This window comes from Camelus bactrianus, chromosome 1, assembly GCF_048773025.1.
Source record: "Camelus bactrianus isolate YW-2024 breed Bactrian camel chromosome 1, ASM4877302v1, whole genome shotgun sequence".
Lineage (NCBI taxonomy): Eukaryota > Metazoa > Chordata > Mammalia > Artiodactyla > Camelidae > Camelus > Camelus bactrianus.
Genome location: NC_133539.1, coordinates 9,413,106 through 9,429,752, shown reverse-complemented (window position 1 = coordinate 9,429,752; position 16,647 = coordinate 9,413,106). Strand labels below are relative to the sequence as shown.

Below are 16,647 nucleotides of genomic sequence, written 5' to 3'. Positions count from 1 at the left end.
TCACTTGTTGACAGAACTAACCATCCAGCTTCACAACACCTATCCCGCCCTCCAATCCCTGTTTGTCCTTTCCTCTGCGCTCCCTAACATTCTGAATTTCATCACCACCAAGACGTCACAATGGGATTTGGAGTTAGACTGCCTGGGTTCAAACCTCGAATATGCCGCTCCAATTTGCAGCTCGTTTTCTTGTGCCGGCCACTTAATCTCCTCTTGCCTCAGTTTACTCATACAGAGAAGGGTGAGCCTAGTAAGAAGTCCGTGAACTTCCTTCTCGTTACCCTTGAATTTGGGTGTCGTTTGCGCCCTCCCGTGGGGCAAGGACTGACTGCGTTCAAACTCCGCTCCAGTTTACTAAGCGTGTGCTGGAAAGAATCTGGGAACCTTGTACCGGGCACCCTACCGCTATACCAAAGGAAAATGCATGCATTTCTGGCAGAGAAGATACACGCTAAATTTGGAAACTTCTGGGGACCCACGTGGCTTCAGTCGCACACAGCCAGGAGCACCCAGGGAGAGCGAGCGCCCCTCCGGCCGCCGTCCTCCTCCAGCTCAGGTAAGCTCAGAATGAGAACGTGCCCCGGGCCTTGAAGAAAGCGCCCGGCCCATGCCCAGCCAGCTCGCCCCAGGCCCAGCCAACTCCATCCCGTGACCCTATTCACGGTGCCACAAAGGCCTCCTCAGCCCACAGCGCGACTGCATGGAACGGCGCGCGCAGCGAGACGGCCCGGGCCCACTGCGCCGGCGCGCGGAGCGGTGCATGCCGGGACGTGTAGTTTCCCCGCGGCATTGTGGGAGTCGTGGTTTGTGTGCCGGCCGGAAGCAGGATCCTTCGCGGCCTGGAGTTGTAAGTGGGTGGCGTCCGTGTCAGGGGGATCGTGAGCCGAGGCCCCGCTGCTCTTCGGGGCGCTGGGGTTTGGGGAGTTGTATGGCAGGCCCCGCGTTCGCTCTTTTTCTTCAGGACGCCCTCCACCGGGGACCGCCAGGGTGACAACCTCCATCCCCCCCCGCCTCCCCCCCCCCCCCCCCACGCCCGGGCGCCCCTGCCTGCCTCGGTTGTCCAGGCGCCGCGATTCTGCGGACCAGGCACCAAGGGGCGGCGTGTTTAGGCTGGCAGGCAGGGCGAGCGCGGTCCAGAGTCGGTTCCGGCCAGAAATTTGGGGGCGAGCGAAAGCTCTGGACGCCCGGATTTGCAGAATGGTGGGGAAAGCGATTGTCGCCCTTGGCCCTCATTCTCGGGTCTGAGCGGGGCAGGTGTTGCTCCTCAAGTGTCGGGGCCATGCCCAGACAGCTGGGAGGACCCTGGCCCGGCTCTCTGGTTACAGAGGAACTGAGACCCAGCCCCTCGCCCTGGGAACCCCGGCAGACCCGGGCGTAGGGCCCAGAGGTCGGCCAAGTGATACCCAAGGTTCATCTGGAACCCCCTCCTCCCGCACCTACTGCTACCTCAAAGGACTGGGGAAAGGGTTGGGGTGGAAAGGGTAGAGACTGGGACTGAGAACAGCTTCGGAAAGTTCAGCCTAAGGACGCAGCCTAATTAGTGGCTGGAATGAGCCTAGACACCAAGAGACAGACCGAGCCTTGGGTTTGTTAGGTGTGCCTAGAAGAAAACGTAGATTGTGGACTATACATCGTCCATGTTGCTTTAACTGGCCTAATCAAAATAAGCCAATAGCTTTTCTGTTTTTTAGGAGAAAGCTAGCAAAGGAAAAATCAGAATATTTTTGCGGTAAAGGAAATAGAACTACATCTATGTAAGCCATTGTTATTTTGAGTTTTAAGCTAAGACTGCGGATAGTTCCAGGGGAAGTTTAAAACTTCCTGCACTTGATAGATTTTATGCCTCTTAAAATTGTCGGCATGTAGTTGGCTTTTGCAGTTCAACCCTCAGACACCAGCTGCCTCCTGGTTCTAACATCACATCAGGTGTACAGATGGCAGCAGAGCAAGTAGCCTGCTGATATATTTAGCTTTCTCAGTTGTCCTCGTTTGCTCAAGTCCTGCAGGGTGCTACAAAAATGGCTGAGTTGGAGCATGTAATTTAAGGGAAATAGAGGAAAAGTTATAATTTGGAGGCAGTGGGTGTGAATGAGCTTGATTGATTTGCCCTCTGGTCTCCCACCCTCAATGCACTCCTTACACTACTTTGCAGATTGACTTTAAATATATTTCTGTCCTAAAGAGATTGAATTTTATAACTCTGGATGTGAAGTGGAGGCAGCTGCCAGTATATTTTTACAGTCAGATGTCATGATATCAAAGAGAATGGTGACTTAGGAATTTTAGAGTTGCAGCGTTGTTCTTTGGATTCTGGTTTTAAAAATGATATCACTTTGGTTTAGAGAGGCTAATAACTTGCCCCAGGTCACATGCCCTGCCACTGGTGCCACCAAGAATAGAGTCCAGATGGCCAGTTCTCCTGGTCGTCCAGTGCTGGTTCTTTATATCATGCCCTGCTGTCTTGTGATGGCGGCGTTTTTCGCTGGATGCTGCAGGCTTATGCTCTTCAGTTTGACATGTCCATCTGTGGAAAGAGAGATTTATCATAATAATCATGATTGATATTTGTTTAGTGCTCTCTGTGTGCTGAGCATGGTGCCTAGTGTTTCCAGTCCAATCTCTGAAGGAGAATTTACAGACAAGAGAGCTGAGGCTTAGAGAGGTCGGGACTTGTCCAAGGTGACACCACTAGTAAACATAGTTTGTGTGCTGGCCGGGAGCAGGATCCTCCATGGCCTGGAGCTGTAAGTGGGTGGCATTCTTTTTAGTTTATTTCTTCCTATAAGCTTTTTGGACCTGTTTGTGGTCCTTGACCTTGGGAATTAATATCTTACCTACTTTAATTCACTTGTTATATAATTTGGTTTTAGAAAACGTGTGGGGAACAGCCAAACTTGTCTGCTTATATTTGTCTACAACTCAACAACAGCAGGAGTTGTAAAAATAAAATTTACACAAACTTAAACATTTTAATTTACAGCGTGGCTAATTCCTGCAATTAGTAGAGATCACTGAAAGTGAAAATTCCAGCAATAACCTGTTAGGAATGTATTTCTCCAGTGCAGGTCAGAATCTGCAGCTCTTAAAGACAAATAGTCCATTTATACATGAAGGTCACGGTCATCACATTTAAACACATTTATGGTGTAAATTCCTGTCGTTAGCTTATCTGACTTTGAAAAAGTCACGGGGAGAACTTGGCTGTCTTGTGCCAGCTGTCAGCTTGTTTTCAAGACACATTGACCTTGAATAGATAAGGCCTGAACTTTTTATATTTAGATGCTTTTGTAAGTGAAAGTTTAAAAAAAAAAAGTCCCTAAAGTTTATCTCATTATCCCCATTCTAAAGGCCTGTGAAATTTTGTGCTGCTTTTCTTAATTCTAATTGTAAGTACATTTAAAGAAGAGCATCCCTGTGATTTGGGGGTGCAAAGCTGTCTGCCTGCCTTAGAAGACTCTGGAGCCAGAGACTGGATGGGTTCAAATCCCAGTCTGTGCCCCCCTCCCCACCACCTCTTCACCCGTGTGACTCTGGACATGTCACTTGTTTCCTTGTGTCTGAAGTGCAGACAGTGAACTACACCTCGTGGGGCTGGTGTGAAGACTAGCTGAGCTAATGCATGCAGTGCACTTTAGCACAGCCGGGCACGATAAAGTGAAGCTGTGATCATGATGCTGTAAGTTGCCAAACTGCAGAAAAAGTCGGGCCCGCCTAGTTGACACCCCCTTTCTTCATTTGCAGATGGGACCGAGGCCCCAAGAGGGAAGTCACTTACCAGAGTGTGTAGGTTCCTCATCCAGAGCTCAAGTCTTCTGACTCTTGGGGTATGTGTCATATCTAAAAATAGTGACATGTGAGGCCTCAGAGCACATCCTGAGCTCCGCCCTGCCTTGTCACTTTCTGCCTCCCCTTCCCCTAGGTCTCCCTCACGTTTTAGAGGGAATTCTAGATATGAAAGGCTTTCTGAGGACAATTTTCCCCCCCTATCATTTATTTCTTTCCCTCCAGACATTTTTTCAAAACTAAGCTTAGCTTAACTCATACTTGGAGGGCCTGAGAAATAGAACGACACTCACCCACAAACCAGCTCTTGTTCAGGACAGGAGGAACAGACTTTGGACCTGGGTTCCTGTGTCCACAGACGAATGGAACAGGAGCACGTGTTGCCTTGTGAGCTGCACTGTCACCTCTGCTTGGGGCTTTGCTCCCTTCCCCGGTGCAGAGTGGCCCAGGAGCTCTTTGTTAAACAAGAGCCAAGGCTTCTCAGCCCTCACCCAGGCCTTGTGCTTTCCGCCCGGCCCTGGGTCACTTTGTGGGGACTCTTAACCCTCCTTTCTACAGTCTTGCACGCGTCCTCTCTCTCCATCAAAGAGAAGCTTTCCTAAGGTGGTCTGCTCTAGAAAACCCACATCAACCGGTTTCTTCTCCCCACCAGGGCGGTGAGACCTGACTCTCCAGCTCTCTCTCCTCCTATGATTGTCTGAGTGGCCTGTGCTGATCAGGAGTGAATTCCCCGTTGGTCCAACATGAACTGGAAGGTGAGGATAACTTTAAAGATTTATGTCTTGAATTTTTTCTTTCTCCTGATTATAAAACTTCAGAATACCAGTTCTGTAGAGATGGGTTGATTAAAAAGAAAAAAGGAGAAAGTAAAGTGGGAATCATAATAATATTTAATATTTTATTTTAAGTCAAATATATAAGGGTACATTTATTGACCAGATTTTTGGAGGAAGGCTAGACCTTATCTCTGAGAGGACGTACACTGACTTCAGATCCGCCTCGTTTTTCTTGCAAAAACGATGCCTTTAAAGTTTCACCTGCAGTTTCACACTTCGGTTTCCTTAAAGTGGATGAAGATCTTATGAAGCAGTTTACATACAAAATCTTTCCAGATTTTTATGCTCTTCTTCCCTAATCTTTTACATTTGTGTTACCAATAGTATTTTTTTTTCCAGTTCAAATTGAGTCCTTCAAAGCGTTCAACTTAGTTTTCATGGAAACAGCTTTTCCTTTACATAGTCACATTTCATTAATGTTGTGTTTAAATAAATTATCTGTTATCTATTCTACTATCACATACTACTTAAATAAACTGGCTGCGGCGTGAACAACAATTGACCCCTGTGAAACACAGATGCAGTTGGTGGGAGCGGAGTTCAGGGGCAACCAGAGAGTTTCCTGTTAGCCGCGAGCACCCAGAGGGCTGCGGGCAACAGCAGCTCTTCCTGGGGGAAGGGGGGTGTCACATTACCTCCCCAAAGTGGGTGGAGTGGGGTGGGGTGGAAGTTAGCTAAGAGAGCAATCAGATGCTTTGAAAAGTGTAAAATCAAATCCAAATCATGTATCATCTCACTATCCAGAGATGGCTACTACTAACAATTTGGTATATTTTCTTCTAGTATTTTTTCCATATATATATGAGTGTAATGTGCGTGCTTTCAAACTTAGGATCTCATTGTATGTATTTCTTCAGTTATTCTAAGCATTTCCTTGTTCAGAACAGCCCCTGGCTTTCCATTGCAAGGAGAACTGGAAAGGTCTGGAATCAGGAACTGGGAGCCGGGAGAGAACAGACCCCCTCCAGCTCCAGCTCTGTGGGGCCCGGGGGCCCTGCAAGAGGGCTCTGGGGACTGTTGTCCAGGAAGAGCCTGGCTGAGGTCCAGGAGGAAGAGTGAGGATTCTGTGAAGGAGTGGCAATGTGGGAGGGTCTGTTATGCATGTACTTGGGCTCCAGAGCTGCCCGTAGAAAGGTTGGGAGGGAAAGATGAGGCTGTGAGAGGATGTAAGTGAGGTGGGGGGAGCAGAGAGCAGTGTAGGGGCAGATTTAGGGGAGGATTTTTAGCCTCTGCAGAGCTTGAAGTCAGTAGGGATGACAGGCGGTACCTGGTTCTGGAGGCCTCAGCAACAGAGATCAGAGTGTGGCACTTGGGGCTCCGAGGCTGGCGTTCTCTCACTGCAGGGTGCATCAAAGCCCCCTTGAGGACCAGGTAAAATAAGGATTGCAGCCCCACCCCCAGAGTTTCTGATTGCAGAGGCCCGGGGTTAATGAGTTCCCAGGCGATGCTGGTGTATACCGGCAAGGCACTGCACAGAGCAAGGTTTCATTTTAATTACAGAGTGATATCAACCCCCCTTGACCACCCGGGCCAACTCTGCTTGTCACAAAAGAGTCCTTTCCTGTGTCAGAAACAAAATCTGCCCGAACCGTTCCAACTTTGGGCAGACACAGCTTCAGGGCTACCAGGGAGCAACCTCGTGTTTAGGAAGGTGGGGGAAGGGTGGGGTCCTTCCATGTAGTATGAGAAAGGAATGGCCCCTCCCCACGCCCTGACTCGGTGAGTCCCAGGAGGAGGAAGGACTACGGAACCCCCAGTGCATCCTGGGCTTGCCTTTCTGGCTCTGTCGGCTGGTGGCCATCAGCGACAGGCAACACTGCCTGTGCAGGAGCAGGACTATTTTAAAAGTCAGTCATTCTCATTACACAGGTATTGTATTTTTAATTGGTATAGATCTAGTCCACCCCAACATTATTTCATTCATTTACCTCCTTGAAGATTTGCATGTTTGGGGACTTAACATGAAGGGCTTGTTAGAAAGAAATCAAAGGAAGAAATTTAACACAACTGAGGAATTAGCAAATCTGTCCAAGAGAGATGCAGGAACAGGGGCCCTGAAACCTTCGGCTTTAGCCCTTGTGGTGTCCTTGACCTCCACTGCCACTGCTCCACCCCTCTCCCAGTCCGGAAACTTCTGCGTCTTGCTGCCTCCTCTCTACTACCTTTAAAATGAAAGTAAATACCCAAACCTAAACTTACTTGGGTCCAATTGTTGATGGGTTTCGATTTCAGTGGGTTTTCTAACTTCTGGCTGCGAGGTACATTCCTGTACCTTCTACAGCTAAGTTTTGGGTTTTAGGTCATGGGAACTGTGGGCTGTGATGGGGCCCTGTTATGATAGGACTCCAGAGGCTCATCCATAGAGACTGAGATAATTGAAAGCTTAACCTCTGCCAGGGTAAGTCAGCGCTTCAGCCTGGGAAGTCCCAGTGAGCGTGAAAGGAAGTTTGTATCTCCAAACTGGTGATTTTTGCTTCCAAGGAGGTAAAATTTAACGTTCTTTCCTTTCTTATCTGGCTTATAAACATAGAGCCAAGCCTCATCTCTAAAATGTGAACTTCCAAGAAAGTAGATGAATTAGAGGATTATTTGGGGGAGGTTGGGGAGATTTGCTGTAGGTCTGAGGGAGGAACGACTTGGACACCAAATCAGTGTTCTAAGCTGCTTGTGCTCAACCACAAGGCCTCAGCCCCAGCTGCCTTGCATCCTGGATGCACGGGAGCAAGTTGCACGCATCACTCTGTCTCTCGTCCCAGGTGGAGGGGACCCCGCGTTTAGCATTTGCCTTTAGATTTGATTGTGACATACAGGACTTCATAATAATGCCTGCTAGTGCAGAGAGTGAGTAATTCTAACCCCTGGTTATTCCCCAGACGTCATGTTAGCCAATGGGTTAAAACTTCCAACAGGAAATTAACTATAGGACCAGTGAATGAGTAGCTAAGTTTAATGTTTTAACTTGTATTGTATTTTATTTTTGTATTTATTTTACCTTCAAATACCAGTGCTAATGAGTAGCTGGAACCAAGAGAAAAATCATAGCCACCGATCTAAGTGGAGAATTCAGAAGGAAGGTTTGGACCGGCCTCCCTTTGTGGATGAAGAGACAGAAGCTCAGGAAAGTCAGGGGACTGACCCAGGTCGCATGGCCTGTCAGTGGCGGAGGGGGGGCTGTAACCAGGCCCCTGGCTCTGGCTCCTTGCTCTGGACCGTGTCATTGCCTCAGACGCAGAGGGCCTGGGTGATCGGCAAAGTGCCCGGTCAGGTTATGAGAGAGCAGAGTTATTCTGTCCGTCGTCCTCTGGTGGTCCTGTCTGTGAATGTTTGTCAAATGAAGGCACGTAGAAGAGCGTTCCTTACCAGTTCTGGAGCACTTAGAATGGTCTCCTTCTTTCAGGTTCTTGAGCACATACCTGTGCTGCTGTATATCTTGGCAGCCAAAACATTAATTCTCTGCCTGGCATTTGCCGGAGTCAAAATATACCAAAGGAAGAGATTGGAAGCAAAGCAGCAAAAACTGGAGGCTGAAAAGAAGAAGCAGTCAGAGAAGAAAGATGACTAAAGCTTCTGGAATCACAGGTATCGGGGCTTTACAAGCGCGCACCCCGTGGTGGGTGAGGGCGGGCACGCCAGCGGATGTGATGGTTCCGGGAATCCCGGCTCCCTCGGGTCTGAAGGCCGTGTGAGGGCGCGTGGCCCCACCTGTCGTCGAGGTAGCGCAGCCACAGCAGCTGTGTGGGTGAGGTGTGCAGATCCTGGCCGCACGCCCTGGCTGCCATGAGCCACAGAGTACGTGTCACTTGTCTCCGCCTCTGCTCTCGGCCCGCGGTGGTTCTGTCTCGTCCCCGGCAGTGATGCTTAACAGGAGTTGGGTCACAGGACTCTTGAGAATTTTCTGGAAGTTGTAGACCTTTTACCCAAAGAAGCGCACATACTAGAAACACCTAAATTGTACATAAAATTGCAGACAGGGATAGGGAGGAAGTGGGGTCCAGGTCATTTAAGACCCCTGCCTGTGCCCAAGATTAAGAAACCCCGCTAACCGCAGGATAAAGTCCGACTCCTAGGGGCGGCGTGTAAATCCCTTCCCAATGTGCCCTTCACCCAGGTCACGTCTGCCCCTCCCTCCGCTCCTGCGGGCCTTTCTGTGACCATGGTAGACTTTCATGCCCCTTGGCCTTTGCCAGTTAGTCCCCTGGCCTAGAGACCCGTCCCGATGATCACCTCGTCAGGCACAAAGTCTTCCTTGTTTTATCGGGTGCCTGTCACAGCACAGGGGGGGTGCCTGGAACGTGTCTGTTGAGTTAAGGCACCAGGAAGTTATTAAACCCCCCACTTACAGATCGAACGTACAGCAGTTAGCAGTTTTCTTAATTCTGGTGTACTCATCCAGTTGCATCATTTAGCAGCAAAGTTCTACGCTTTTCTTTAAAAATTAAAGGGTTCAAATATGGTAGCAGAGAATTCTAGATCAGTGGTTCCCAAATTTGGCTGATGGTCAGAATTTGCCTGGGGTGCCTATTAAAAATGCACATTCCCAGGCTCCAGAGAGCTTCCATCATGTCTGTGGTTGGGTCCGGGCATCTGTTCTTTTGAAGACCTTTTAGGTGATTCTTCCGTAGTCTTCTCAGCAACAGGCCACGGTAGGGACCACTGGATCGGTGACCCCCCCAAACCCCTCTCCTCCTGGAGGCAGGCTTCTGTAAAGGTGACTCCCTTACAGCACCAGTAGACTTGTCAAGGCTAAAAAGCACACTTATTAGTAACAATTGCAATATGTATTGAGAGATTATTCTGTGCCAGCATTTAGCTACGCATTTCATATACAGCGCTGTTATTGACAACTCCTAACAGTTCTGTGTGGTCCATTCAGATTTAAAAAATGGCCCATACTGTATGTAGGGAAGAGCAGAACCAGAATTGAACCCAGGCTGAACATCCAGCCACGGGGCCTCAGCCACAAGGCCCCAGCCCTGGCTGCGCTGCGTCCTGAATGCATGGGAGCGAGCTGCAGGCAGCGCTCCCTCCGCCTCTGTTCTCATCCCAGTGGAGGGGACCGTCCTCTCTCATTGCTCACTGCTCATGGGTCATCAGTGAGCTGTCTGCTTTGCCAGGCAAAATAAACTATTGTTAGGAAACCTTGCCTTTATAAATTGTTTTCCTAGAAAGATGTTTTACTGACTGAAACTCAGGAGTAGCACTATAGTGGGGCAAGAGGACGCACTTCGAAATCACAAAGGGCGAGGAAAGGCAGTTTCTATTGCAATGTTGGTTGGATTTCTTTTCCATACTGAGTCATCATTTTGTGGGTTAAACCACAAAGAGGAGGAAAAATTAGGTGTGAGGTCATAAACACTTCTCCCTCCCACAGACATCAGCACAGGCTGTCGGTGAGCAGGGATGGATGGCTTCCCCGGCTGAGCCCAGAACTGACGGGGGAGTCTGTCTCCCCTCCTTGCTGGCCGCTTTTTAAAGCTTGGCCTGGAGCCTTGTTTTAAACAAAAGGAATTTTTAGATGAAAGGAAATTGTGATGCTAAAAATACATTCATGAATAGATAATCTTCAGTGGTTTCTATTTGTTAAGTGTAAATGGCTGAGCAGAAAGGTTAGCGCTGAGCAAGTAAAACATTCACTGTTGTTCTCTCAGACATTTCATACTTACCCTTTTGGTTTTCCTTTCTAGGTTTTGTAATTTAAATGTCAACTTGAGTGGACTCCAGCTGAGAAGAAAGACTTAATTATTGAATGACGTGTCAGAAGATAAATTCCCAAGCTATAGCCTAACTTAAAGTGATGTGAATTTTTATACGCTTTTAAAAGAACCAGTATTTTGTTTACTGAAAAAAAACATACTTTGTTAAAAGGGTGTCTCTGGTGTTTGGAATAAGCCAAAGTGTGTGTGTGTTTCTCTCTTACACACACAAACCCCAGCATTTACGTTTCCAGCATTTCTGAGCTGTGGGTGCCAGATCATAGGTGCCCCTCCACAGAGGACTGGGCCGTAGCAGTGGCATCGGCCAGCTCACGCTCACCCACCCCTCCATCCCTCTGATCTGCTGCCCTGGTGTGTACCCCGCCTTCCTCCTCTTTCCCTCTTCCAAGCCCTTCCTCACGTGTTTTTACCATCGCAGCAGAGGGAGGTTGTTCGCTCATCCAGGAGCATCGGGCCTCCGCAGACGTGTGGGGGTCCTTGCAGGGAGGAGTACTGGGGAGACCTGTCTGCCATGATGGGCACCAAGTCTAGGAGAAACTCACTCTGTTGAGTCTTGTTGTGAAGAAGGAAGAGCAGCCCGCTGTGCTTTGTTCTCTGCCCACCAGTTTGCTGCTAAGAGAGGAAGTATGGGACATGCCGAGACTTTCAGAGTTGGGAGAAGTGGGGTTGATAGGTATTTTGACTTGGCACATAACAGATTGAGGTCTCTATTAAGAGGTTCATGTTTTTATACTTCTCTCAAGATACCAGAGAGGATGGGGAATAAGGAAGCAATAACCAAAGCCATAAACACGGTGGAATGTTTGGTCTCATTGCCAGTGGCGGCCAGGTGGAAAATTTGCATATTAGTAAATGCCCCCCGCCCCCAATTGGTGGAACTTGGAATTTTAAACATGAGGAATAAAGGGAATTATATCCTTCTTCAGTTCTACTGTGATTGCTGGGTGTGCTTAATCACAAATTAGAAAACACAAGTTATATAGGATCAGAGTTTTAAGAGACTCTCTGCCCTACAAGCTACAAATCCTGAAATAGTGAGAAGGGGCCCTTGCCTTCTGCTCACACCTCACCCTCCCTGCATGACGCTTCTCTGGCCTTTGCCGGGAGCCTCGCTGTGGCTGGGTCCCACACAGCATGAACAGATGACCCGAACAGAGGTGCAGTGCCCTGGGATTTCTGCAGCCTGGCCCCACACTTCCCTGACCTGCTCAGGTAGGGCCCAGGACTGACCCTGGGCTATGGCCTACCCTCTTGCCTTTGTCAGGCACCCTCCGTAGCCTGGCGGGTGACCCACCCACCCTGCTCTAGGCTCCTGCTCTGGGGTGTCAGCTTCTGGTTCCTCACCTCTCTGCAGGACCAGGGCATCACCAGCTCCCAGCACATCTGGCATTGCACACCCTACCTCTGGGTACACTGTCCTCCCACATGTCCTTCCACCCATGAGCCTCATTAATCCAAAGGCAGGGAATTGGAGAGGTGTTCTTGGCTTTCCATGGAGAATCTATGCCTACGTAGTAGATGTTCATGTTTATCTTAAACACAGATGTTTTTCTAGGCTTTGGGATCTTGGGAAATTTGGTAGAGGATGACCTAAGGATTGGACAAAACCATTGATCACGCCCACGGGTTTTCTGTAAACTGTTTTGGGGTTTAAGTTAACCTTTCTGATACTCTCTTAGACCACTAGGGGGAGATGGTCGCTCGTTGGAGTTTCGGATGCTATTCCAATCCATAAACATGAAGTCAGTAGATTTGTAGTTTGACTTCATTTATTTATTATTGATGTATATAGTCAGTTACAATGTGTCCATTTCTGGTGTACAGCATAATGTGTAGCTTGACTTTAAATAACTGGTTGGTGCATGAATGTGTGGGTGGATGCTGGTGGGTAGAGTGACTGTTAAAGCCCACAGCCAGGGCCTCATCTGACTGCAGCCATCCAGCCCCACTCGACCGTAACTGAGAACGAATCTGTCCCTGGGTAGGGGAAAGATGTTTCAAAGAGCATAAACTGGAATTTACGTCCTCCGCCCACAGGAGAGCCCCAGACTCCCTGACACAGACCATATTTAATCTTACTAGATGTGTGCCTAACACGTTTTTGGTCTTTAAGCTTACAACACATTAGAAGCAGAAATGAAGAAAGGCTGTTGGCAGCAGAAATACCTCAGAGCAAGAGAGATGATCTCTAAGCAGGAGACCAGGCCTAAGAACTGGTAGGTAGGATCGCCAAGCCAACGGTCAGACTGCCACCCATTGTGACCTGTTCATAATAATGATTTTAGTCATTAGGATAAGGTGAAACTGTCTTCATATACTTTGCTTAGGGAGGCATAGTCGTGCATAATATATTTCAGGAACTGAATATTTCAAACGAAAAATCTGAGGTGCTTGAAAAAAGGTCACCTTTCGCCATCCTGTCTCCAAATTCTCATCTCTAGGAAGCACAGTGGCCTGGATGACGCCTTCCTGAGGCGCATGCGCAGAGCTGCATCTCACCCGACGTGGACTTGATACCGGCACCCGCTGGGATCAATTCTTTAGTGCAGGTCTCGTCTGTGTCAGAGGGAGACAAGGCGTGATGGACAGCCTGGGGAGAAAAGTGGATTGAGGCCAGGTTCTCAAATGGGAGCATGTGCAAGAGGTTGTTTAAAATGCAGATTCTTGGGCTGGACTCCAGCCGCACCGCATCAGAACCCATTCGGGAGTGACCAGGAGTTTGTGTTCCCGTTTGAACCCCCCAGGGGATTGTGATGGGGTGGGTCTTGAGTCTCCTTTTGAGCTTTAAGTGCTGGGCAGAGGGAGATGAGCCAGGAGCCAGGCTGGGAAGAGCGTCTGAGCGGTAGAATGCCGAGCAGGAGCCAGAAGGCAGCCGCTGGTCCTCGTTCAGCACTTGCTCTTCCACCTGTTACCCCCAGCAGCTGTCATCATACCCTTCTCACAAATGAGGGGGCCGAGGCACAGAGAGGTTGGTCTCTCTATCTAACGCCCCACAGCTGGCCAGAGGCGGAGACAGGATGTGGACCTCAGCTCTGGGTTGGTACTTTTCACTCCTGTGCAAGGACAGGCAGGGCGGGCAGGTGCTCTCGTTCTTCAGAGTCATGGGTCGCCCCTTCCTCAAGACGACGCAATGAGGACAGAGGCCAGGCTGTGGGGAGCCAGGAGGACGAGAGGAAATAGAAACAGTGCCCTTTGCATTCTTACTTCGTGTGTGTGGTCTGCAAATTCAGGAGACAAACTTATGGCTAAGCAATATGTTGGTTATAAATAACTGGTTAGTTTTTCAAATAATTGGCTTAGTTTTCTCATGCTTCCAGATGTTTTGGACACTAATGTGTTGATCATACTATTTGAAGAGACACCATTAGCCCCATTGAATTAAATTTGGAGGGACTTCACCTGAAAACATGATGAACTGATTATTTGAAAATTGTAAAAGAACTTGTGTTTCCCAACGCTGCAGCGCGCTGCGTACCTCAAAGGAGGGGACAGAGACATTGGCAGCCTTGGAGGAAGGTGAGATTGATAGGTTTTTCCGGATGGAGTGAGCTTGATCCTGATCACAGGCTGAAGGAAATGGGAGAGGAAGGGAGGACTGAACCTGCAGGGCTGCGGGTGGGTGGCATCTGGGGGCCGGGCACTGGAGGCCCCGGTCAGTGCAGGGCGAGGGGATATTGAGGGGAGCTGGGCAGTGGCCTCCGTTTCCCCTGTGGCTTGAGGTAGAGGAGGGGTGCTGGGTGTGGTGGGTGGGGCTCGAGGGGCTGGATTCTGCTGTCCCCTCTCCTTCCCGGCCCTTTAGGGCAGAAAGCAGGGCCCTGGCTGTCACCAAGTCTTGTTGGGGAGGACAGCTTTGCCTCCTTGAGCCCTGTGGGGTGAGGCCTTTGTAACTGCCTGCCGTTGGGCCTGGAAATCACACTCAGGTTTTTAACCAGTGGGAACTGAGTGGACGGCTCAGCAGGAAACGTGTTTCCCCACCTTAACCTGAGAAGGCATCACCCTGCCCGGCACCCCTCAGGGTCTTTTCTTCTAGAAGAGCCCAAACTCCTTCTCATACAACAATTTTTCTTTTTCCATCCTGTCCCTTCCACACCTTCCTTTCATTCTGCTCACACTGCTCCCCACGCTATACACACACGCTCGCACACTCCACGCCCGGGGATGCGGGTAGACTCCATACTACCTCAGGCTTCTGCCTGGCTGGCCATCCCCTCCCTGCTTCTCCCGGTGATGGATTCCCCCTTCCTCTGGCCTCTGTTCCTGTTTCCCCTCTTCCTGCTGCTCTGCCCACGACTCCCCAGCACCAGGCCTTGGACTCTGAGCCCTCACTCCCCACACCTCCAGCATCTCACGGACCACTGACAGGTGCTCACCACCCGCTTGACTGCCTCGAGGACCTGAGCTTGCTTTCTTTGGGCCCCTGTCCTGAGTGCACATTACAGGCACATAGAAGGTGCTCGAATGCTTGGTGAGTGGATGAGTAACACCAAAGGGAAGGGAGCAGGGACTTTCAGCTGGCCACATTGCCATCCAAAATAAAAGACTACATTTCCCAGCTTCCCTTGTGACTAAGTCTGACCGGTGAGATTTAAGTGGAAGTGTTATGTGAGACTTCCTGGAAGGCCCCTTGAAAGGGGCGGGCCCTTCTTCCTCCCTGTCTCCTTGGCTGCCTGGAATGCTAATGCAAAGGCTTGTTCAGCAGACGTTGTGGACAGTGAGGTGACTGAGGACAGAACCACGTGTAGGACTGTGGAATAAAAAGATGAGACCTTGAGTTCTGTATGATCATGGATGCATCATGTTAGCCCTGCACTGCCACCTGGGCACTTCTAGTTCTTGTAAGGGGTGGAGCACCTTCTATTATGTTTAACTTCCTGATTGGCCAGGTGCGGCTCCATCAACCCAACTGATCCTGGACCTTCCTTGAGCGGTCAAGGCCAGAGCCAGTGAGCATCCAGCTCTATTTGTCTGTTTACCTCTGGGCTCAGTCCAGGGCAGCACCTTTTCTAACACCCACCTCCCCTGGGGGCACCCTGGCCCATGGGAAGGGAGTGGGGCTGTGGTTGTTGGTGCTGGCAAGGACCAGAGAGGATGGAATAGTCCCTCAGCCAACCTCTCAGAAGAGTCAGCACCACCGACATCAGAGTCTCTCCAGAGGACGTGTCCACACACGCAGGGCTGCTGTGCCTTGTCGCTCACTTTATTCCATACGACACTGCCCCCAGAAAGGTTGCAGGCTGCACTCAGCATCCTCCCTGCCCACCCCACCAGGAGAAACCTCTTATTACCCGTAATTGCCTAACTGATCATAGCTGGTCTTAAAAGAAATGCCAGAGAACAAAGTTTCCTTTGATCAAAGTATCTTGAGTGTGTCTCCTCTTATTATAACCAGTGATAAAAAAGCAGCAAGAATTTTCTTCCAAGAGTGAAAAGGAAGTGAGGTCAGTGACAGTAGGTCTCCATGGACAGGCTGGACACGATGCAGTGGTGTGGCACGTGGTAAGTGTGCAAAGCCCTCAGCTCTGGTTTGCTGAGCTCACTGAGCCTCAGGGAAGTAAAGTCATGTGTCCGAAGTCTCCTCGTTAACCAGCTGGAAACTTGAGATTCCAACTAGGCCCCTCCAATTCCCAAAGCCCAGTGCATTTTCCATTTTCTGCTGGAAGTTTCCAAGCTTGGTATAAAGCAGCATTTCTTAATTATGAGAACAATATTATGTAACTAAATTGCACATTAACGATGGCTCTTGATTTCTGGTTACACCACCGTTCGCTTTCTCCTACTTGCTTTCCTGATGATTGAACGAGGCCTCGAAGGAATAGAACCCTAATCTTGTTTTATTAGATCATTTTGGTTTCAAACAAAAATAGCTCCTATTGGTCTCTCTAGTTCATCTAATAGCCTAAAAGCCTCCCATTTTTTTTTTTTCTCACTGCAAAATGACGTGTCTTTAAAAGGTACTGGCCTCTAGCCTGACCTTGTGCTGTAATACATATTATTGTGGTCTTTGGTTGGGGGCAGCTGCTTTGCTGGCTGAGGTCAGTCTGATGTCAGAGGCGAGCCTTATGCCGTGTGAATTGTAGGAGTGAAAAGGAAAAATCTGGGCTTCAATAACCAAGCCAAGCGTGGTGGCTGGGCACACAGGCTTTAGCATCTGACTGGCCTGAGTGACTTCTCAACATCCCAGTTTCCTCCTCTGTAAAATAGGAAAGTGACAGAAGGTACCTGAGGGGGTTGTTATGAGGCTGAACCAAGCTGCTCAGTCGCGGAAAGGCTGTGTGCACAATGGCTCTCACCGTGAACTCTGGATTTGAACCTCA

At 49.4% G+C, this 16,647-nt stretch overlaps 1 protein-coding gene and 1 long non-coding RNA gene across 6 annotated transcripts; one reads left to right on the top strand and one right to left on the bottom strand.

Annotated features, from left to right (window-relative positions):
- The first annotated feature begins 497 nt into the window (after positions 1–497).
- SMIM11 (small integral membrane protein 11) lies at positions 498–11,253 on the top strand. 5 transcript variants are annotated; one of them, XM_045517805.2, is made up of 5 exons: positions 774–847; positions 3,742–3,824; positions 4,436–4,538; positions 8,017–8,198; positions 10,304–11,253. In XM_045517805.2, exons 3-4 carry the CDS (start codon positions 4,527–4,529, stop codon positions 8,179–8,181), a joined length of 177 nt encoding a protein of 58 aa, XP_045373761.1. In that variant the 5' UTR covers positions 774–847; positions 3,742–3,824; positions 4,436–4,526; the 3' UTR covers positions 8,182–8,198; positions 10,304–11,253. The 5 variants fall into 5 exon arrangements, with proteins under 5 accessions (XP_010954837.1, XP_045373761.1, XP_045373763.1 ...); XM_045517806.2 differs by lacking the exon at positions 774–847 and adding an exon at positions 946–987; XM_010956535.3 differs by lacking the exons at positions 774–847; positions 3,742–3,824 and adding an exon at positions 498–556.
- On the bottom strand, positions 2,206–4,429 carry LOC141576438 (uncharacterized). The gene is made up of 3 exons (XR_012504857.1): positions 4,077–4,429; positions 3,776–3,837; positions 2,206–2,524 (listed from the first exon to the last, which is right to left on the bottom strand). It is a non-coding gene; the product is annotated as an uncharacterized LOC141576438 (long non-coding RNA).
- Positions 11,254–16,647: the final 5,394 nt, after the last annotated feature.